This window comes from Ambystoma mexicanum, chromosome 5q (assembly GCF_040938575.1).
Source record: "Ambystoma mexicanum isolate Mex_15411 chromosome 5q, UKY_AmexF1_1, whole genome shotgun sequence".
NCBI classification, from domain to species: Eukaryota; Metazoa; Chordata; class Amphibia; order Caudata; family Ambystomatidae; genus Ambystoma; species Ambystoma mexicanum.
In genome coordinates this window covers 852169176-852187290 of record NC_090933.1, presented here as the reverse complement: position 1 = coordinate 852187290, position 18115 = coordinate 852169176, and the positions used below count along the sequence as shown (strand labels likewise).

Here is an 18115-nt window from a genome sequence, read left to right as displayed (position 1 = left end):
TGCTCAAATATACTTGCAATGCTGGCGCACGCGGTAGTGCAGATGGGCGAATACGGGGTCTCTTGTAGGAACTGTAGCAGCTCAGGAAGGTGGGTGAGGTGATGCAGAATAAGTTCCCACTATACGTAGAGGGTCTACCCAAAGGGGCAGAACAGGTTCCAGATGTTGGGAATGGTTCAATAGCTCAGGCTATCTATGGAGAGGAGAGGGGCCCTCAGGGGCCACTTGTGCGTAAAAACAGGTGGATGCGCTAGGGGTCACCGGTAAGGGTTGCAAGTACTCACTGAACCCAGGCGCACTCCGGACCAAACTTCGGCAGTCGAGTCCAATTCGTTGCAGGTTCAAATGCGGCAATTGTGCGGCTCTGTGGCTTTCAGCTGCGAAGTTACAGTGTTGATTCCCAAACTGGGCAGTTGCCATTTCTCCGCTCCTGGTGGATGGATCAGGCCAGTTTCACTGTAGCAGACTTCAGGGCACAGGGGGGCACAGCAGCAAGACACCTGTGAGGTTTGTCATCACGGCTTGGCGACACAGTAACCGCAGGTACTCCGGATCGGGCGCTCTCTCTTTACTCCAGAACTGGGAACGCCAAGTGTACAAAATTCGGTGTGAGAGTGGCGTGAACACGCAGCTTGAGATATACCAAGTTTCAAGGGTCTCCTCGAAACGGCTGCGGTATCAGAGCAAAGGCCCTGCGCAAGCTGGTCAGCCCACTGGTTGGTCCAGGGACACTTCCGAGAAGGCTTACTTGCAGAGTTTGATGAAGGTGCCGAGAATAGTTGGTCCCACTATTCAAATGGGTCAAAGCGTCTTTGCAGACCTTCTAGTTCGATCAGATGCAGAGGGGTCCAGCGGGATGACAGCGGGCTCAGGGTGCCAAACCTTCCAGCGGGTAACCAGCGGTTCCTTGACTCGGCTTCTTAGTTTCAGGATACTCGGATCCTATCCTTCGTTCAGTGAGAACTCAAGAGATCAACATGGTATGATTGTTTGGAGCCTTCTCTTATCCAGAATCTCCTTCGCGCCAAAACGAAGATGACACAATGGGAGATCTGCTCACATGCAGGCACACCATAAGTGGACCAATCATGCACACGGTGGTCCCAGGCATTCACAGCACACCAGACTCTCCTGCACCCAAAATGTGTATTGGAACCCCACTGTCCAACCCACACCCTCGAAGCACACACACAAGGCGTTTCGTGGGAGAACGCATGCCCAAATAAGGACTGACCTGGGTCGGCTCGACCTGGGGAAGGTGAAGGGGCAAGATGGCCAAAGGACAGGACAAAGAACCTTGTGGCATGGCCATTTTGAAGCCAGGCCACCTATTCGTGCCAAACGCAGTTTACCTGGTGGGAAAGGGTTAAAAATATATGAAAAGATAAGCGGCCACCAGCCCTGTCCAAGGCACATCTGCACTACTCCTAAAAAATCCTTCGAGGGTTTCTAGGGCCTTTAGAAATGACAGGAAGACCCAAGTGCACTGTACTGTAAGGTACATTGTGCACTTGCAACATGTTGCAGAAAGTTGACAAAGTGAGCGAAAAGCCCAGGGGAGTGCAGCAGAAGGCTGTGCTCCACTGGCAAAGTCAGACTATGAATTAAAACAGCAGCAAAAAGTTGGGAGGTACACAACTGGAGGATAATCTTCACATGAATGGGAATCTTTCCTAACAGATACCCATGGGATGGGCCCTGACGCGGGCTCGATGACACTTTGCTTTAAGAGTTTGTTGATCTCCTCCTCCACCTGTCTTTGGATATTGATGGGTGTGCCCCTGTAGTGTTGCGCAATGGGCTTGACCTCCAGGTTGATGTGGAGCTGGACTTTGCGATTTTTCAACTTGTCTAGCCCTTTAAATAGGTTGGGGAATGCAACTTCGATGTTCTCGGGTCTTGCTAAGTACTTATGGGCCATCAGCTGGTATACAATATGCACGAGCCCCATGTCCACTGCTGTCTTAAAACTGAGTTTACAGCCACTGTTCACTTCCGTCTTGAGAATGTGAAACTGAATTTTTGCTGTGTGAACCTTGTGTGTGCACACAGCAGAGATGACGCCTTTGACGGGAAGTGGCATGGTGGATCCGTCGGGGTAGATATCGACGGTGGCCTTTCTGAGCTTTGGTGAGTTCGGGAGGGTGTTATACGCCTCTTCGCTGATTATGTTCACCGTGGCTCCGGTGCCTATCAAGAAGTCCAGCGGCGTGCCATACACTTGAAGAGCCAGCACTGGACTGTGTTGGCTTGCGGTGTTGTTGTTTAAGGCCCAGACATATCCTTTCTTCCTCTGGTCTTCACTCGAGGACGGAGATTCACTACTGGATGGTGACTGCATTTCAATGTAGCAGATGAAGCGTCTGCGGCCGCTCTGTCTGGGACCTTCGACCGGCCTGTACTCCTCTCGGGTGTATGACTTCCTGCGGTCGTGGTCTTCACGTCGCTGCTGTCTGGATTCTGGGTCAGGACCACCCTCTCGGGGGCTCAACGGTGTTGTCCGACTGCGTTCCCTCATGCTCCTCCGGCTGCCCGGGGAAATGGGGGCATTTTTGCAAACACCCCATGTGGCGCATTTCTGTCCCAGAGCAGGGCAGTCGCCTGTGTCTGGGTATTCATAACCACACCTAGCACGTGGCGTCCGTGCCTCTGGGCGGTATGTTCGGGGTGGTGAAGAGTTTGTTGATGGCGTCTGGTTCTGGGGTCTTCGGCTGTAGCTTGACTTTGCCCAGGCTGTCAAACTGTGACTCGACCGCTGCTTCCAGGAGAGCAAGGGCTAGGGTTTCTTCAAACGACCGCTGCTTCTGCAGAAGCTTCTTTCGAAAAGAAAGACTGGGAGTCACACCCAGCTATGACCTGAGATCGTAGGGCTTCCTCGTTGAGTATCAATGGAATTTGCAATGTTTTAGTTTGATGCGCAGACGCATTAAATAGTTGTTGAGGGATTCCCCTTTGTCTTGGCGTGTAACGGGGAAGAGGTGCCTTTCATAGTCAACATTGGTATGGGATGTCAAGTATTCTGACAATTCGGTATGCAGGTCATGATAGGACGCAGTGTCAAGGTTGACAAGCTCCCCTGCAATGTCTCTGACTGCTGGTCCGACGGCCATGGATAACGTGTTTTTGAGCCGAATGTCATAGTTGAGTCCTATGGCCCACACATAAAATGTAAAGTCGCGTAGCCATGTTGACCATCTGGGGCCCAGATTCCTGGTGTCACGTACATCAAACAAGTAGGGTAGGTGTAGCACTTGAGAGCCCCCGCCTGAGGGGGGCGCATGCCCCGAGGGCCCAGCGCCCGACGCAGATGTAACCTGCTCACCCATAAATGCACATCTTACACTGCTCCACACTACCTGTCATGCCTGAGCTCTCAAACCCAATCAGCAAGACCCAACCGTTCAGCCTACCTAGAGCAACTGACCACACAGAGATACAAAAGACAAAAAGCAGGTGGCTCCAGCTTCCCTGTCATTGCGGCTAATTACTGGAATGACATGCCTACATAACTAAGGATGGACCCCTCATTAATGTCCTTTCGCAAAAACCTGGCTTTTCACCCAGGACATCAAGCACTATCCCCCCCCCCCCACCTGTAGGAGTCCTAGGCTTGCCCCTCGGACAGGTAACTTGCTATTCTGGCTTTTATCTTCACTTAGCTAGATGCTAAGCACATTGAGCTTAGTCCTTTTCTACTCTGTAACTGTATTGTATGACTATACTGTATAACCACTTGTAACCCTATTCTTAAGTTCAAGCGCCCAGATTCCTGAGGGTTAGACGCACTATATAAATGTAATAAATAAATAAACCTCCTCATCGGACATGATTGTGGCTGATTGAGAGTTACTGGGCGCCTCTTATTGAGTCTCACTGGTGTGGTGGTGGAAGAAGGCCAGCATGCAATATGGGCGAGATAGGTATGTTGGAGCCTTTATGCTTGTCCTTTTTGGGCCTGCAGGACCAGGTGAGGTAATCTGGTACCCGTTCACCACATGCCTTGCTGTAACTTTTGATCTGGTCTGACTGGAGGGCTTGTAAACTGCTAATGGTGCCGGGCCCCTTGTGTAGGCCTTCCTTTTGGCCTTGTTTGTTAGTTTCCCAATCTGTAGCCCATGCCAGTGGCTGCTGGTTGTGATTAGCGCTCTGCTAGCACGTGTGGGTAGCGTGGCTTAACGATGCCAGGCCTCTGGTGTCTAGCGTAGGTGCTTAAAGTAATCAGCGCTCTGCGAGCGGGTGCGGGTTGTGGCTTAATGGTGCAGGGCTTCTGGTCTGGATTGTCCCCTCGCCGCCATACCTGAAAACCTGCGATGCGGAGGCGCACCAAAGCGCAAACAGTGGCTGACGACACCCTCTCGGGCTGCACTTCAGGAGAGGGGGCATGGCCTGCCTAAACGCCCACGTGGGTGGCTTCACCCTGCCAGCGCGATCTCCTGACGAGCGCTGGAACTTGCGTGGAGTCGATTGATCCTCGTTGCCAATGTCAGCCGGCAAGAGCGGGCCACGCTCTTTCTATCCCGGCTTCACCCACCATTCAAAGGCATCCAGGAATAACATGGCACAGGCAGGGTACGGTGTGGAACCTTCTTTATTCCCATACACATGTAAGCTGAACTTGCTACCCCTCCTTCGTCCCGCCCTCTCCCTAGCCCAGCGTCACTTCCCTTTCAACCTGTGGCCCAAACATGGGACCACCCACATAACGATGTGGGAGAACATGGGGCCTGTCACATCACAACGTGACGGGCAGGTGGCACAGCCGGCCTGTATCGAAGGCCTAGATAAAAGGTTGTGTTTGGTCGCAACCGATCTCGTGCGAGACAGCCGCACCCCGACCTCTGTCCTCCAGCCTCAGACCCTACTTGCTGTATCCATCCTTCCTATACAGAAAGTAAGCCTTTTATCGTTAGATTGCTGCTTTGCGCATGGGTACTGCTCCACGAGTGCATGGTCTACCCATCCGGCTATCCTGTGCTAACTACATCCCCATGCACTCTACAACCCTGGTGCTGCTGGATGCCAATATCCTTGCGCGAACAGCACCACCCATGGATTAACAAAGAACAAAAACTTGCATACCGCGCTCTTTTAATGTCAAGGCTGCGCAACACAGGGTTACCTAAAAACCCACTGTACCCATGCACAGAAACCACCTCATACACAGGGTTCCCGTCATCTGCACCGCAATCATGCCTCATCTCACAGCTTTGCCGCTGCACCCACAACCATGATAAGATGAACTTGGCATCAAACTATAGAATTGAGAAACATCAGTCTCTGACACGTAGCCTGCAGCATGATGTTCTTCTACTCCCCACAGTCACCTGGAACACTTGCAGTAAAAAGAGCAAAAAATATCACACACACCTCGGCTGTGCCCCTTGCAGTCTTGCCCTTTAGCTCTGCCAAGAAAGCATCTCGTACAGCATTCTATGACACTAAAGCATTGTGCCCTGTTACCAAGGCCGAGAGCCCTGCTGGAAACGTGTTACACCCTATATCTGATGTCCTTAGCCCTGCTGAAAATGTACTACACAATGAAATTGATATCCACAGCCTTGTTGAAATCGTGTTCTGCCCTGTGTCTAATGTCCCTAGCCCTGCTAGAAATGTGTTATGCCCTGTATCTGGTGCCCATAGCCTTGCTGAAAATGTGTTATGCCCTCTATCTGAAGTCCTTAGCCCTGCTGAAAGGAGAAATTACTTACATAATGTTCTTTCTATGGATTCTTCTCCCGCAGATTCCTCATCTGATAGATATTCCATCCATCTTTGCAGCTTCGTAAATTTCTTAGACTCGGTCGTCGATCGACGATCCGTCTAGCTCGGTACTCGATCGTCAGCTACGGACTTGACGTCAGGTGTATACATGATGGGTAAATGGAATGGAGAGACCATTTTATTTTTTGTGTTACGTGTTTAATGTGTATATATAAAGTCTTGTTAGCTAGAAGTATATTAAAAGAATTAAAATTAAACCGTATGCCCTGAGGACGGCCTTTTTGGTTGAAACACGTGTTGGCATTACTTGGCATTACATGGCAGGCCTTACATGGGATTATGGCACTTCTTTAGTATAAAGCATTTTTTCGCAATTGTATAAATTCAGGTTGATTATCGCTGTCTGGCACAAAGCCTGCTTCACTAATGTGTTTTGATATTACATGGCAATATACTATGTCTCTAGTATAAACCATTTGTTTACAATTGTTTAAACTCAACGGTGTATACACAGGTGTTTACTTTGTTTAAGTTTTGATTTAACAAACACATGGAATGTGTGTCACTTTTCCTGTGAATGTATAATTTTTCTTTTGAATTAAAAACCAGCTGAACATATTTGTGACTACTTCCCCATCTACTTTGTTTAAACTTACCACATCCAGTGGTCTCTGTATGGTTACTAAGCGCAGCCTGTGTAGATGGTAATCCTCAACAATTTGCTTTACTTTAAGGTGATAGTGGTAGATCACCTTACCACCTACACGACAGCAGCTGAACCATTACTTAACTTCCTTTTAAAAAATTCCAGTTGTGCGCATTCCTGATAAGGGCCCTACTCCTACAACCTCTTTTCTTCACCTGCAAAAGTTGTTGCCGCGGCAGGGCAACACAGTGACAGCGTTTATTCTGGTCCTGGCACATTCATCTCACTTCCGACCTGGGAATGCCAAGTGTTCAGAATTCGGTGTGAGGGTGCCGGGGACACAGAGCTAGCAGTATACCAAGTTTCGAGGGCCTCCTCGAAACGACGGCAGACACAGAGCAAAAGTCCTGCGTAAGCTGGTCAGCCCACTGGTTGGCCCAGGGACACTTCCGAGAAGGCTTACTTGCAGGTTTTGGTGAAGGTGCCGAGAATAGTTGGTCCCACTATTCTAATGGGTCGAAGCATCTTCTAGGACGACCAGATGCAGAGGGGTCCCATGGGACGACAGCGGGCTCAGGGTGCCAAACCTTCCAGCGGTTCACCAGCGGTTCCTCGACTCTGCTTCTTAGTTTCAGGATACTTGGATCCTATCCTTCGTTCAATGAGAACTCCAGAGATCGACATTGTATGGGTGTTTTCAGCCTCCTCTTATCCAAAGTTCCCTTTGCGCCGAAACTGAGAGGACCCAATGGGAGATCTGCTCACAAACACACACTCCATACATGGACCAATCATGGACCCCGGTGGTCCCAGTCATTCACAGCACTCCAGACTCTCTGGCACCCAGGATGTGGATTGGGGACAGACACCCCAGCCCACATCCTGGAGGCACAAACACAAGGCATGCAGAAGCCCACAAAAGCTTGGCGTTTCGTGGGAAACTGCATGTCCAAATAAGGACTTACCCGGGTCGGCTCGACCTAGGGAAAGCAAAGGGGCAAGATGGCCAAAGGACAGGACAAAGAACCTCGTGGCATGGCCATTTTGGAGCCAGGCCACCTATTCATGCCAAACGCGGTTAACATGGTTTCAATGGCAGGAAAGCGTTAAAATTATATGAAAAGATAAGCTGCCACCTTGTCTCGTTTTTAAATCTCTTCATGACCATGCCCCTCCTTACCTCTCCTCTCTTCTCTCCCTCTATGCCCCCTCTTACTCCCTACACTCTACTGATCTCTTTTTACTCTCTGTTCCCCCCACCTCCCTGTGCCTCTTCTTGTTTCCGTTCCTTCCAGCTCCTTGCCCCCTACATTGGAACTCCCTCCCTTTCTCTATCTGCTCCATGTCCACCTATTCCTCCTTCCGATCCTCCTTAAAATCACTCCTTCACCCCCTCCCTGACTTCTCTCCTCTTCCTCCTCCCCACTCCATCTTCCTGTTCCTTTATCTCTCCCTGTCTCCCCTATGATCTCCACCCGCCCTTCTACTCTCTCTACTCCCTTTTCCCTTTCCCTTTCCCTTTCCCTTTCCTCTTTCCCATACCTCTCCTCTTCTCTTCCTTCCCAAATGCAAATTGTTCCACATGCTGTTTTTCTGGTTTGAATCATGTATATTTTATTGCTTCTATGTTCCATGTTTGATGTTTTCTGGTTGTTATGCTGTAAAGCGCGTTGCAGTAAAGCGCTATATAAACAATAAAATACAAATACAAATACATCTGCACATCTCCCAAAAAGTCCTACGAGTGTATCTAGGGTCTTTGGAAATTACTATGAGACCCAAGTGCACTAGTTACATTGTGCACGTGTTACATGTTGCAGAAAAGTTGCAACATTGGAAAAGGACTTAAGGGCATGTCAGTTTCCCCATAAAAAGTGAGTGAAAGCCCAGAGGAGTGCAGCTGAAGGCTGTGCTTCTCGGGCAAAGTTAGTCTATGGTGTCTAAACAGCAGCAAAAAGTTTGGGGGTGTACACATAGAGAGAAAATTACATACATTTATGAAATCTTTCCCAACACTGTGCGTGGGATTTTGCTTGACCCGTCGCAGGACCATCTCGATTCACATTTATTCGTTCACTTTCAAATGAACTCCCTCTGCCGGGTTCAGATCAAATTTAACTACTTTCGTTACTCCTCAGCTGGATACCTTACAGAGACCTTTGATTGAGCAGTGTGAGAAACCTGAAGGTGTCTCACCCGCTAGTCCCCGGGATCTGTCATCCAGGTGGCCAGGACACGGCCATCGCTTTTGGATCCAGTTCCTGAGGGTGGAACAGTGCGGCAGTATAACCTAGGTGAGGGCTCTTCGTGGAGTGGGACACCAGATCCGGTAGGATATTTAGGACTCTACCGCCCCCAAACCCCTTTTTTACAACACACTTTCTCACAGACAGCCCACTATGAGAGAAAGTTGAAGCTACACCACGATATCAAGGTATATCATGACGTTTTCGACACACCTAAGTCTGAGACGGTACAAAAGATTGAGCTTTTGAATATCCTCGGCAGCGGAAGGTTTCCAGCAAGCAATCCAAGAAGTCATCCAAGGAATACCCAGAGTACTAAACATCAGCGATGACATCCACATTCACGCCAGCAATAAAGTGGAACACCTACGCAGACTAGAAGTGGTACTCAACGGACTAAAAATGGCTGGACATACCATCCACAGAGAAAAGTGTGAATTCCTGAAGGAAGAAATTACTTTGTTGGATACGTATTCAACAGCAACGGCATGTCTGCTGACTCTCTCAGGGTGGCAGATATCAAAGGGGCATCTCCTCCCACCACAGCGACAGAGGTACGCAGCTTCCTAGGCATGGCAACGTATTGTGGCAGGTTTATCATGAATCTGGCAACCATTTTGGAACCATTTAAGGAGCTGACCAAGGCCAACACCAAGTGGGACTGGAACACCCACTTTGATGCCTTCAAACAAATCAAGACCTCACTTTCGGCGGACACTACCATGGCATGCTATGACACCACTCTACAATCAGAACTATATGTGGACGCCAACCCTGTCAGAATGGGAGCCATTCTGGTGCAGCCGTCACACACAAGAGAGATAAGGCCAATCGCGTATGCATCACAAGCTCTGACACCAACGAAGCACTGATACTCACACATCGAGAAGGAGGCCATTGCAGTCCTATGGGGTTGCAAACATTTCCACCTGTACCTGTTTGGGCGAAAGTTCAAGGTGTACACTGATCACAAGCCTCTACTGCCTATATTCACAGGGTCTTCCCCGCACCTGCCTGCCAGAATCAGAAAATGGCTGCTGCACCTCCAACAATATGGCTTTGAATTGGTGTACAAAGCGGGGGCAGAGAAGCCAGCAGACCTCCTGTACAGACACCCAAGAGCAGCAACACCACACAAGGTAAAGGAATCAAGGGAGACCAAGGAACACATTTGTCAAATTGTCAGCATGAAGAAACCCAAGGCCGTCAGTGTTGATGATATCCTAAAGGCAACGCAAGATGAGCCCTGCTGTCACATCGTAAAGAACGCAGTACTCGCAGGAGAGTGGAAGTCATTCCTCCGGAACGTCCACAATCACACAGCTGCAGCCAGGGACTTCCTCACAGGGATATTCCCAGTGCATCAAGAACGATCAGTGACAAGTGAGGGGCTGATCCTAAGAGGCACACGCATCCTAATTCCCACGAGCCTAAATACCGTATCGTCACGCTGGCACACAAAGGTCACCAGGGGATAGTCAGAACAAAGGCCAGAATACGACACATGGTGTGGTTCCCCCACATTGACGAGAAAGTGGAAAGCATCATCGCCTCCTGTCCCCCATGCCAAGTGACCAGGCACCCCCGAGACCTGAACCAATACGGTCAGCGAAAAGAGGCAATGCTTTGGTGGGAAGCAATCAGCATCGATTTCTGCACAGCATAGGAAGGAACTTACCTATTGGTAGTTATAGATGACTACTCGCGATACACTGAGGTGGAAATAATATCATCAACAGCAGCAGACACTGTAATCCCAGCTCTGGAAAAGTTATTTGCCACACACGGGCTACCAAAATACACCAAGAGTGACAATGGGCCGCCTTTCCAAGGGAAGGAACTGAGCAAATACATGGAAGATCTGCAAAGCCGCCACCACCACATCACTCCTAGATGGCCACAAGCGAATCAAGACGTGTAACGTTTTATGAGGACTATAAACAAAGTGCTACGCATATCGAAAGCTCAGAACAGCCTGGGGAGAGTTGACTTATACCGATTCCTGCGGAACTACCGGGTAACCCGACACAGCTCAACGGACATACCTCCAGCAGAGCTGTTGCACAGGTCAATACTAAATTCGTCAATACTGCACCATCACAGCAAAATGGTGATGGAACTAGACACAGAATGCACTCATTCTAAGAGAGTGGCAGCCAACGAGCACATGAGCACAAAACGACAGGCAAAGGAATCAAGTCACAAGGTGGGGGACACTGTGTTGGTCCTGAGAAAAGCACAAAGTCAGAGCTGTTGACCCAATATGATCATAAGCCCTGGAGATTGGTCCAGAGAGAAGGAACCCTGGTAACAGCTATCCAGGGACAGGAGACTATCACCAGGAACACCTCATGGTTCAAGCAAGTCCCAAAAGATCTATGGACAGAAGATCAGAATATTCTACAAGAGGGGAGCGAAGATGCAAGGCCGACCTCATGGGAACAGCATGAGAACAGAGAATAGCGAGGCCACAGCTTCGTGGCCCAGTAAGATGAGGAGGATACACCCCCCAGCCCGGAGGGTGAGCAGGAGGAGGAAGAGACTGCAGAGCCACTGCCACGCCAGCGATACAGTGGGTATGACCTGAGGGTGCCCCGCGGGTACCGGGTAAGCTGAGAGACTATGGCGCAGCACCGTCCCATACACTGCAAGGGGCCCCTGCAGGAGAATACAACACCGGACTCTGCATTCAAATGCCCGAGGTCTCAACCGTTGCCGGATTCGGAAGTGTCTGTCAGAGAGATCTTCACGGACAACACGACCACCATGTTCCACATAAGGGAGCAAGTGGGCACTCGATCCCCAGCGCTCTCCAAGGAAGCTCAGGACTTGTGGCACTGGGCCATCAGACAGGGGATGTTCCTTGTCTTGCTTCATCTAGCAGCCATCAAGAACACCATTGCAGACTCCCTCAGCAGAAAACTGCGCTCCTGCAACTAGTGGGAACTTCGTCAGGATCAGGTCGACCGCCACGACCCAGGATGGCTGAGCCTGAAGGCATGGCTACTGCAGCCTTAGAGTTTGGAGGTTATGAGTTGCCAGCAGACTGCAGGAAAGTCCTCACCAAGGCCAGGGTGTCGTCAACTCTAAAATGCTTCGGCCGTAAGTGGTGCCGCTTGCAAAAGATCACCCCTCTGAGGGTAATGGCTTCACAGGTTCTTCCATACTTGCTGTCCTTAACAAAAGCTGGACTAGTTCACGCATCCATCAAGGTACATCTGGCGGCCATCTCACGCTACACCAGATCCCCAGATAGATCCTTGCTGTGGTCCCACAGACTCGTCAAGGAGTTTCTCAAGGGACTTTTCTGATCTTTCTCGCCAGTGAAGGCTCCTGCCCCGGCTTGGGAACTCAACGTGGTCCTGACGAGGCTCATGGAGGCATGGTTCAAACCTATGCATCAAGGCCCACTGAAGTTTCTCTCGTGGAAGACGGCTTTCCTTGTGGCCATCACCACTCCCAGACGTGTTGGTGAGATCCAGGCCCTATCCTGCAACAACCGTATCTGACTTTCCACGTATTGAGGTTGGTACTGTGTACAAACCCCTCTTTCATGCTGAAAGGTTCCGTTGGAATTCCACATCAACGAACCTTTGGTGTTACCCGTTTTCTTCCTGAAACCTTTGTCACCAGCGGAGAGGGACTTACACTCGCTGGACATTGCTCGTGGCTTGGAGTGCTACATGACGCACACAAAAAGTTTTCGGAAGTCTTCTCAATTGTTTGTTAACTTTGGTCCTGTGAACCACAGGAAGGCCTTGTCCAAGGCTTCCATTTCAAGGTGGCTCTCCGGGCTGCATCATGCACTGTCATCGGCTGCCGAACCGGCCGCTGCTTGGCCGTCCGAGAGCCCATTCTACCAGAGCGATTGTTGCGACAACGGCGTTCCTTTCTGGTGGGCCCCTGCTTGACATCTGCAGGGCTGCAACGTGGAGGTCCATGCATACCTCCAAAAAGTTCTACTGCGTCGACAGGGATTCCAGGGAGGAGTCCACAGTCAGCCAGGTAGTGCTATGCAACCTGTTCGCTTGCAGCGAGTCTGTTCCAGAGGTGAGTGTTAATTGCTTCTGTGGAACCTTTCCACCTTCAGTAGTTGTGTAATGTGTAGTGCTGTGTATTTGTTATTCATGAGCATGTGAATCCATGCCAGACACCATGCTGGAGAAGGTTTAAGTTACTTACCTGTGACTATTGTTCTCCAGCATTGAATCACGTGGGAACCCTCCCTCCGCCCCCTCTCCGGTTCTTCTTGGTCATACTGCCACTTTATGTGCTCACTAAATCTGAAGATGGATGCCAAAGGCGGGGTTTAGGGAGAGGACTGTCATTGGATGGGGGCAGTATGACCCAGAGGACAGTGATTGGTTTAGAGGAGAAATACAGTTTTCAAGTGAAAGTGAAACTGTTTTTTCTTTTACCGAGGATTACCAGCCTGACGACAGGGAATATTCTTTTGCATGTGAATTCATGCTGGAGAACAATAGTTACAGGTAAGTAACGTAAACCTTACCCTACTTCTCCCTTGCTTTCCACACCCAATCCCTAACCCTCTTTCCGGTTGCCATAACTCCCTGTGCCGATCTAATCCAATAGACACTAACCCTCTATCCCAGATGGATTGCGGAGGCCTGTGTACTACTACTATAGTGCAGGTGCCAAAACCCTATGGGATGCAGGTGTTTGTGCTGCCCCTGCGTAACAGACAGAGGACCCGTGACACCTGGAGACTTGGTTCCCGCACCACGCTTCCTCTCGCTGCCTCAGCAGTCAGTAAGCATCTCAGCATCCCGTTATCCACCTTCTGGGCTGCTCCGGCTCAACTGCGACTCCAACTCGCCTTCTACCCATTCAACTTTTATTCTATGATCACTCCTTTTATACTCCCTCAGCATCCCGTTATCCACCTTCTGGGCTGCTCCGGCTCAACTGCGACTCCAACTCGCCTTCTACCCATTCAACTTTTATTCTGTGATCACTCCTTTTATACTCCTTTGGCGTACTAACAGGCAGCAGATGGCCATGATTACCTTCAAGTGTGTGACCTTGTAAGGGGACATGTCCATTGAGTATAATGGTGTGCCTCTGTATGCATCTTCTTCGTCCCACTACCATAGTGGTGTTTTACGCAGGAAGCCTGCATTACTCCTAACTCTCTCTTCCTCATCTCATTCCACGAGTGGTACTGTGGGGAATCAGTGTTCTGGGACTTGTGGAATCCCATGAAGGCTGAAGGGGGATCGGGTAGGTGAAAGTATTGTTGAGGATAAATGTGTAAAGTATCTAATCCTCACTTCCTTGCCTCCATCCTATCTATAGTGGTGTTCTCTATAGGAAGTTTGCCTTCCTTTTGATGGCTTTTCCTTCTTTTCAGTAAGTAGTGGAACTTCAGTGGGCAGAGTAGGATAAGGCTGGTAATATCCCTGAAAGGCTAAGGGAGAGTAGGGTGAGTCAGTACTAGCGAATGGACAGTACCATGTTTTATCTTGGAACCCCTTTTTTCTAGGTTGGGGAGGTTCCTGGACGTTTCCTAAGTTAATGGGACAGGAATAACAGTGTCCTATAAACATAAAATTCGCTCACAGGCTCCCAATATTGTGCAGGCACCTGGGGAAGAGGAGGAATGAAATAACAACCTCAGAACTGTGGGAAACAGGGTGCTGGCGCACCACAAGAGAACAGACTACAAGAACTGTGAGATTAGACTCACAATTTATTGTATCCTTTGCCAGGGGAAAACCTGGCCCTGAACTTGCAGACCATTGTGCTTACTGTGATAACATGTACGTTTCACATTATTATATATCTGCATTGAAACACCATTTGCCATATAGGCGCATTATAAATACCCAAAGGATTATTGAATAATATGTTCATGCTGTCATACTTAACATTTTGTTGGCTATTGTATGCGTCCCACTCTATGTTGAGCCTTACGTTTTTCATCTCTTTACACTTTGAGAGAAGTCATCCTCAGTGGAGCATTCAGTGTTGGCTTGTGTGGGTGACCTGAATTCCACGCCAACCTGCTTATAGGTGCCATTGTTTCAGAGTTGTAAAAAAAAAAGTTCTTGCCTACTTTTTCAATTTAATTTCTGTTAATACATCTTTCATTTTATAGAATAAAATAACCAACGTAAAACTTGATTGCATCTCTACTACTTTGCTTCTTCATGTTAAAATTGATGACATCAACGTAACATTTCCAGCTACAAATGGCCTTCAACTATACAGAACGTGGGCCAATAAAGCAAATGGGGGCTTTATATCTATTCTTGCTGAGAGGAATAACAGAGTGCGAAGGAACATTACATACTGTTCAGTAGGAACCATCGTACTGTGTCTTGCAACTTCAGCCTGGAGAACTCCTTAGTAGAGCTAAAGAAGAAGTAATTCTTTATCTATACAGTACATATATTTTGATTTCGTTATAATACACTCAACATTTATGAATGGGGTGTATGTCTATGCAAACAGCCAGCCACTCCGGGGCCCCTTTCCCACTCATAACCCCAACAGAACGGCTCTCCTAATTGGCTGAAAGTCACCTAACAGCTGTAAACCCAAATTTTAAATTTGTCCAGATAGCTGTGTTTTTGCGAAATGGAATTCTTTTGGTGAGGGAAGGCGGGGCAGGACCTCTCATCGAAGGTGTGACACTTGCATGGGAGGGAAGCAGCCCTATTCACCAGGTGTGTGATACTTAGCAGCACTTTATGTGCCAAGGTCCCATCCAGTCCCCAGGCGTTGGTTCAGCACGAATGCAGAGCACCCACAACCGGCTCACCGCAAGAAGGTTTAGGAAATATGTAACCCGGAAGGATAGCGGCAAGCTACCATCGGGTTAAATTGGTCAAATTCTCACAAGCGGCTTTGCAGGGCATCAAAAAATGACATTACGTGCCATCAGATTTTGCATATGCTGCTCTCAGATTTTGCTATCGCTACATAAATGTCACAACATAGGGTTAAAATTGCTGAGACACAGCTCTGATTCCCCGGGAAGGACGGCGCCAAGCTACCATAGGGTTAAATTGGTAAAATTGCTCACAGGCGGCTTTGCAGGGCAGCAAAAAATGACATTACATGCCGTCAGATTTTACTTATGCTGCTGTCAGATTTTACTATCGCTACATAAATGACGCAGCATAGGGTTAAAATTGCTGACACGCAGCTCCAATTCCCTGGGAGGGACGGTGCCAAGCTACCATAGGGTTAAATTCGTTAAATTCCTAACAGGCAGCTTTGCAGGGCAGCAAAAAATGACTTTACGTGCCGTCAGATTTTACTTACGGTGCCATCAGATTTTTCTATCGCTACATAAATGACGCAACATAGGGCTAAAATTGCTGAGGCACAGCTCCGATTCCCTGGGAAGGACGGCGCCAAGCTACCAGAGGGTTAAATTGGTAAAAATCCTCACAGCCGGCTTTGCAGGGCAGCAAAAAATAAATTACATGCCGACAGATTTGGCTATCGCTACATAAATGGCACAGCATAGGGTTAAAATTGATAACATAGGGTTAATACAAAAATTGGGTAAAAATTACTAACATAGGGTTAATGCTGCCCTGCCCCATACAACACAGGGTTGGCTACGAAAAACACACTGTCATAAAATGCCAGCATTTTCTGACGGGTAGGAAAATGCTGTCAGATTTTACTAGCGATAACATTTTCTGACGGCTCACGGTCTGACAGGGTGCCCCTGTCCAGAGATGTCAGGTGGGTGCTGCCCCCAGCATGTGGTCTGGGTGCCCCCAGCCTTGGTCTGCCTGGCCGTCGCGCAGGTCAGGAGCTCCCTCTATATTTTCGGCTCCCAAACACTACTCCGATGCTTCGCCTTTAAATAAAGAGGTCACTGAAGTTCCGTCCCTTTTCTTTTTGATCACAGCACGGTTACTCTAGCATACATGATGCGGCCCTGCGTCACTCCTTTTTACCGGTCCTTCGAGGCTTGCTCCTCCCCGGCTCCTCCCAGGTCACTCCAGATTCACCGCCCCTCTGCTCTCCGTTCACAGACACTCACCTTGCAAAGTTCCGTGATCTCCTCTGGTAACTCGTTGATCTGGTTGTTCTTTAGCTGCAAGATTTCCAGCTGTTCTAGTCGACCCACTGCCCTGGGGATCCGCTTCAGCCGCTTCCCATTTAAATTTAAGACCCTAGCCTTGCCCTGGAGGGCGCGCAACAGCAAGCTGTCAGCCATGGTCGCAAACATATCACCATGGAGATGAAAGAACGCCAGTACTTCTGTAGAAATAAAAAAAAGACTGATCGTCCTCCGCCTCCTCCTCGGGGTTGCCACTTTAAAGTCCCCTTTGTTGTTCCATTTGTCTATCGTTAATTTTTCGTAAACTCATATTGCAAGAATCGCACAATAATTCTTCTCAATAATGTGTTTTCTTGATCATTTGACATCTATTAAGAAGAATATTACTATTGAGATTACAGTCTCGGGAGGATAGCTCAGCGGCAACGTGCTCGCCTTGGGAGGTCCGATCCCCGGGTCCGCACTTAGAATCCTCTGGGTATTAAAGCGCGTTATAAATAACCCATCATATCATCGTATCCATGTCTGTGTGACAATAGTTTACCTGCAACAGCTGAAGCGACCCACCAGCAACAGCTGAAGCGACCCACCAGATTTAGATTCATTATTCTCTTGAAATAGCTTTTCCACTTTTAATGATGTTTGTTCATTTTAAGATGGTGGACACACTGACCTAGCACGTCTAGTCAATAGCCCAGGTGGGGTAACTGTCCCGTCTGACGGTTTGAGCCCTTGAAGACCCATAGTAAAGAGGGACCCTGATGCCAGCTGCTCAATATACTCTTTAAACAGCAAATCATATAATGACATCCACTTCTAAGCGCTTTAAGTATGCATAATACCTTGCATTTTTCACTGGTAAAATAATCCAATGGTTCCAATAAGGATGTTTCCTTTTTTGGTCTAAGCACATACTACTTACACATGCATCCCTTTAATCAATATCATTCAATCATATGTTAGCTTTCCCCTGTGTCGTGATCAATGTATGCATACATGTCAACATTCTGTGTCAAAATTAGTAAGTAGCATAATGATGACATAACAGGAAATTATGTCACATCAATTTTAACCAATTAAATGACAAAGAAATACATCTGGGGGTTAACAGCCGCCGATTATCACAAGATGGCCAGGCAGCAGGGAACTGAAACAGGAACTACCCACTGAAACGCTTTAAATACTTATATGTCAGCAAGTGCCTGCTGTGGAGGAATCAGTGTTAAAAGGCAACGAGGTGATAACACTTCTGTATACCCCAAGGAAAGTAACGCTGCAAGGACTACCGCAAATGCAGCTTGTAAGGCAAGCCCCAGAACAAAAGTAATACAGAGAGAAATATATTGTTGTGTTATAAGAGTGCCAACTGGCAACATGGGGCAGTGGCTGGGGGCACCCCTGAGGCTCATGGGCCCTTTCAACTGAAAAAGTTGAAAGGCCCGGATGCTGTTTTTT

General features: G+C 48.6%; 1 protein-coding gene across 1 annotated transcript in view; it reads right to left on the bottom strand.

Moving 5' to 3' along the window:
* LRRC69 (leucine rich repeat containing 69) overlaps positions 1-16836 on the bottom strand; it is a 313342-nt gene extending 296506 nt beyond the window's left edge. Inside the window, exon 1 of the mRNA XM_069621344.1 lies at positions 16640-16836. Within this exon, the coding sequence (XP_069477445.1) occupies positions 16640-16828 (189 nt within the window). The 5' untranslated portion in view covers positions 16829-16836. The remainder of the gene's footprint in view (positions 1-16639) is intronic.
* Positions 16837-18115: the final 1279 nt, after the last annotated feature.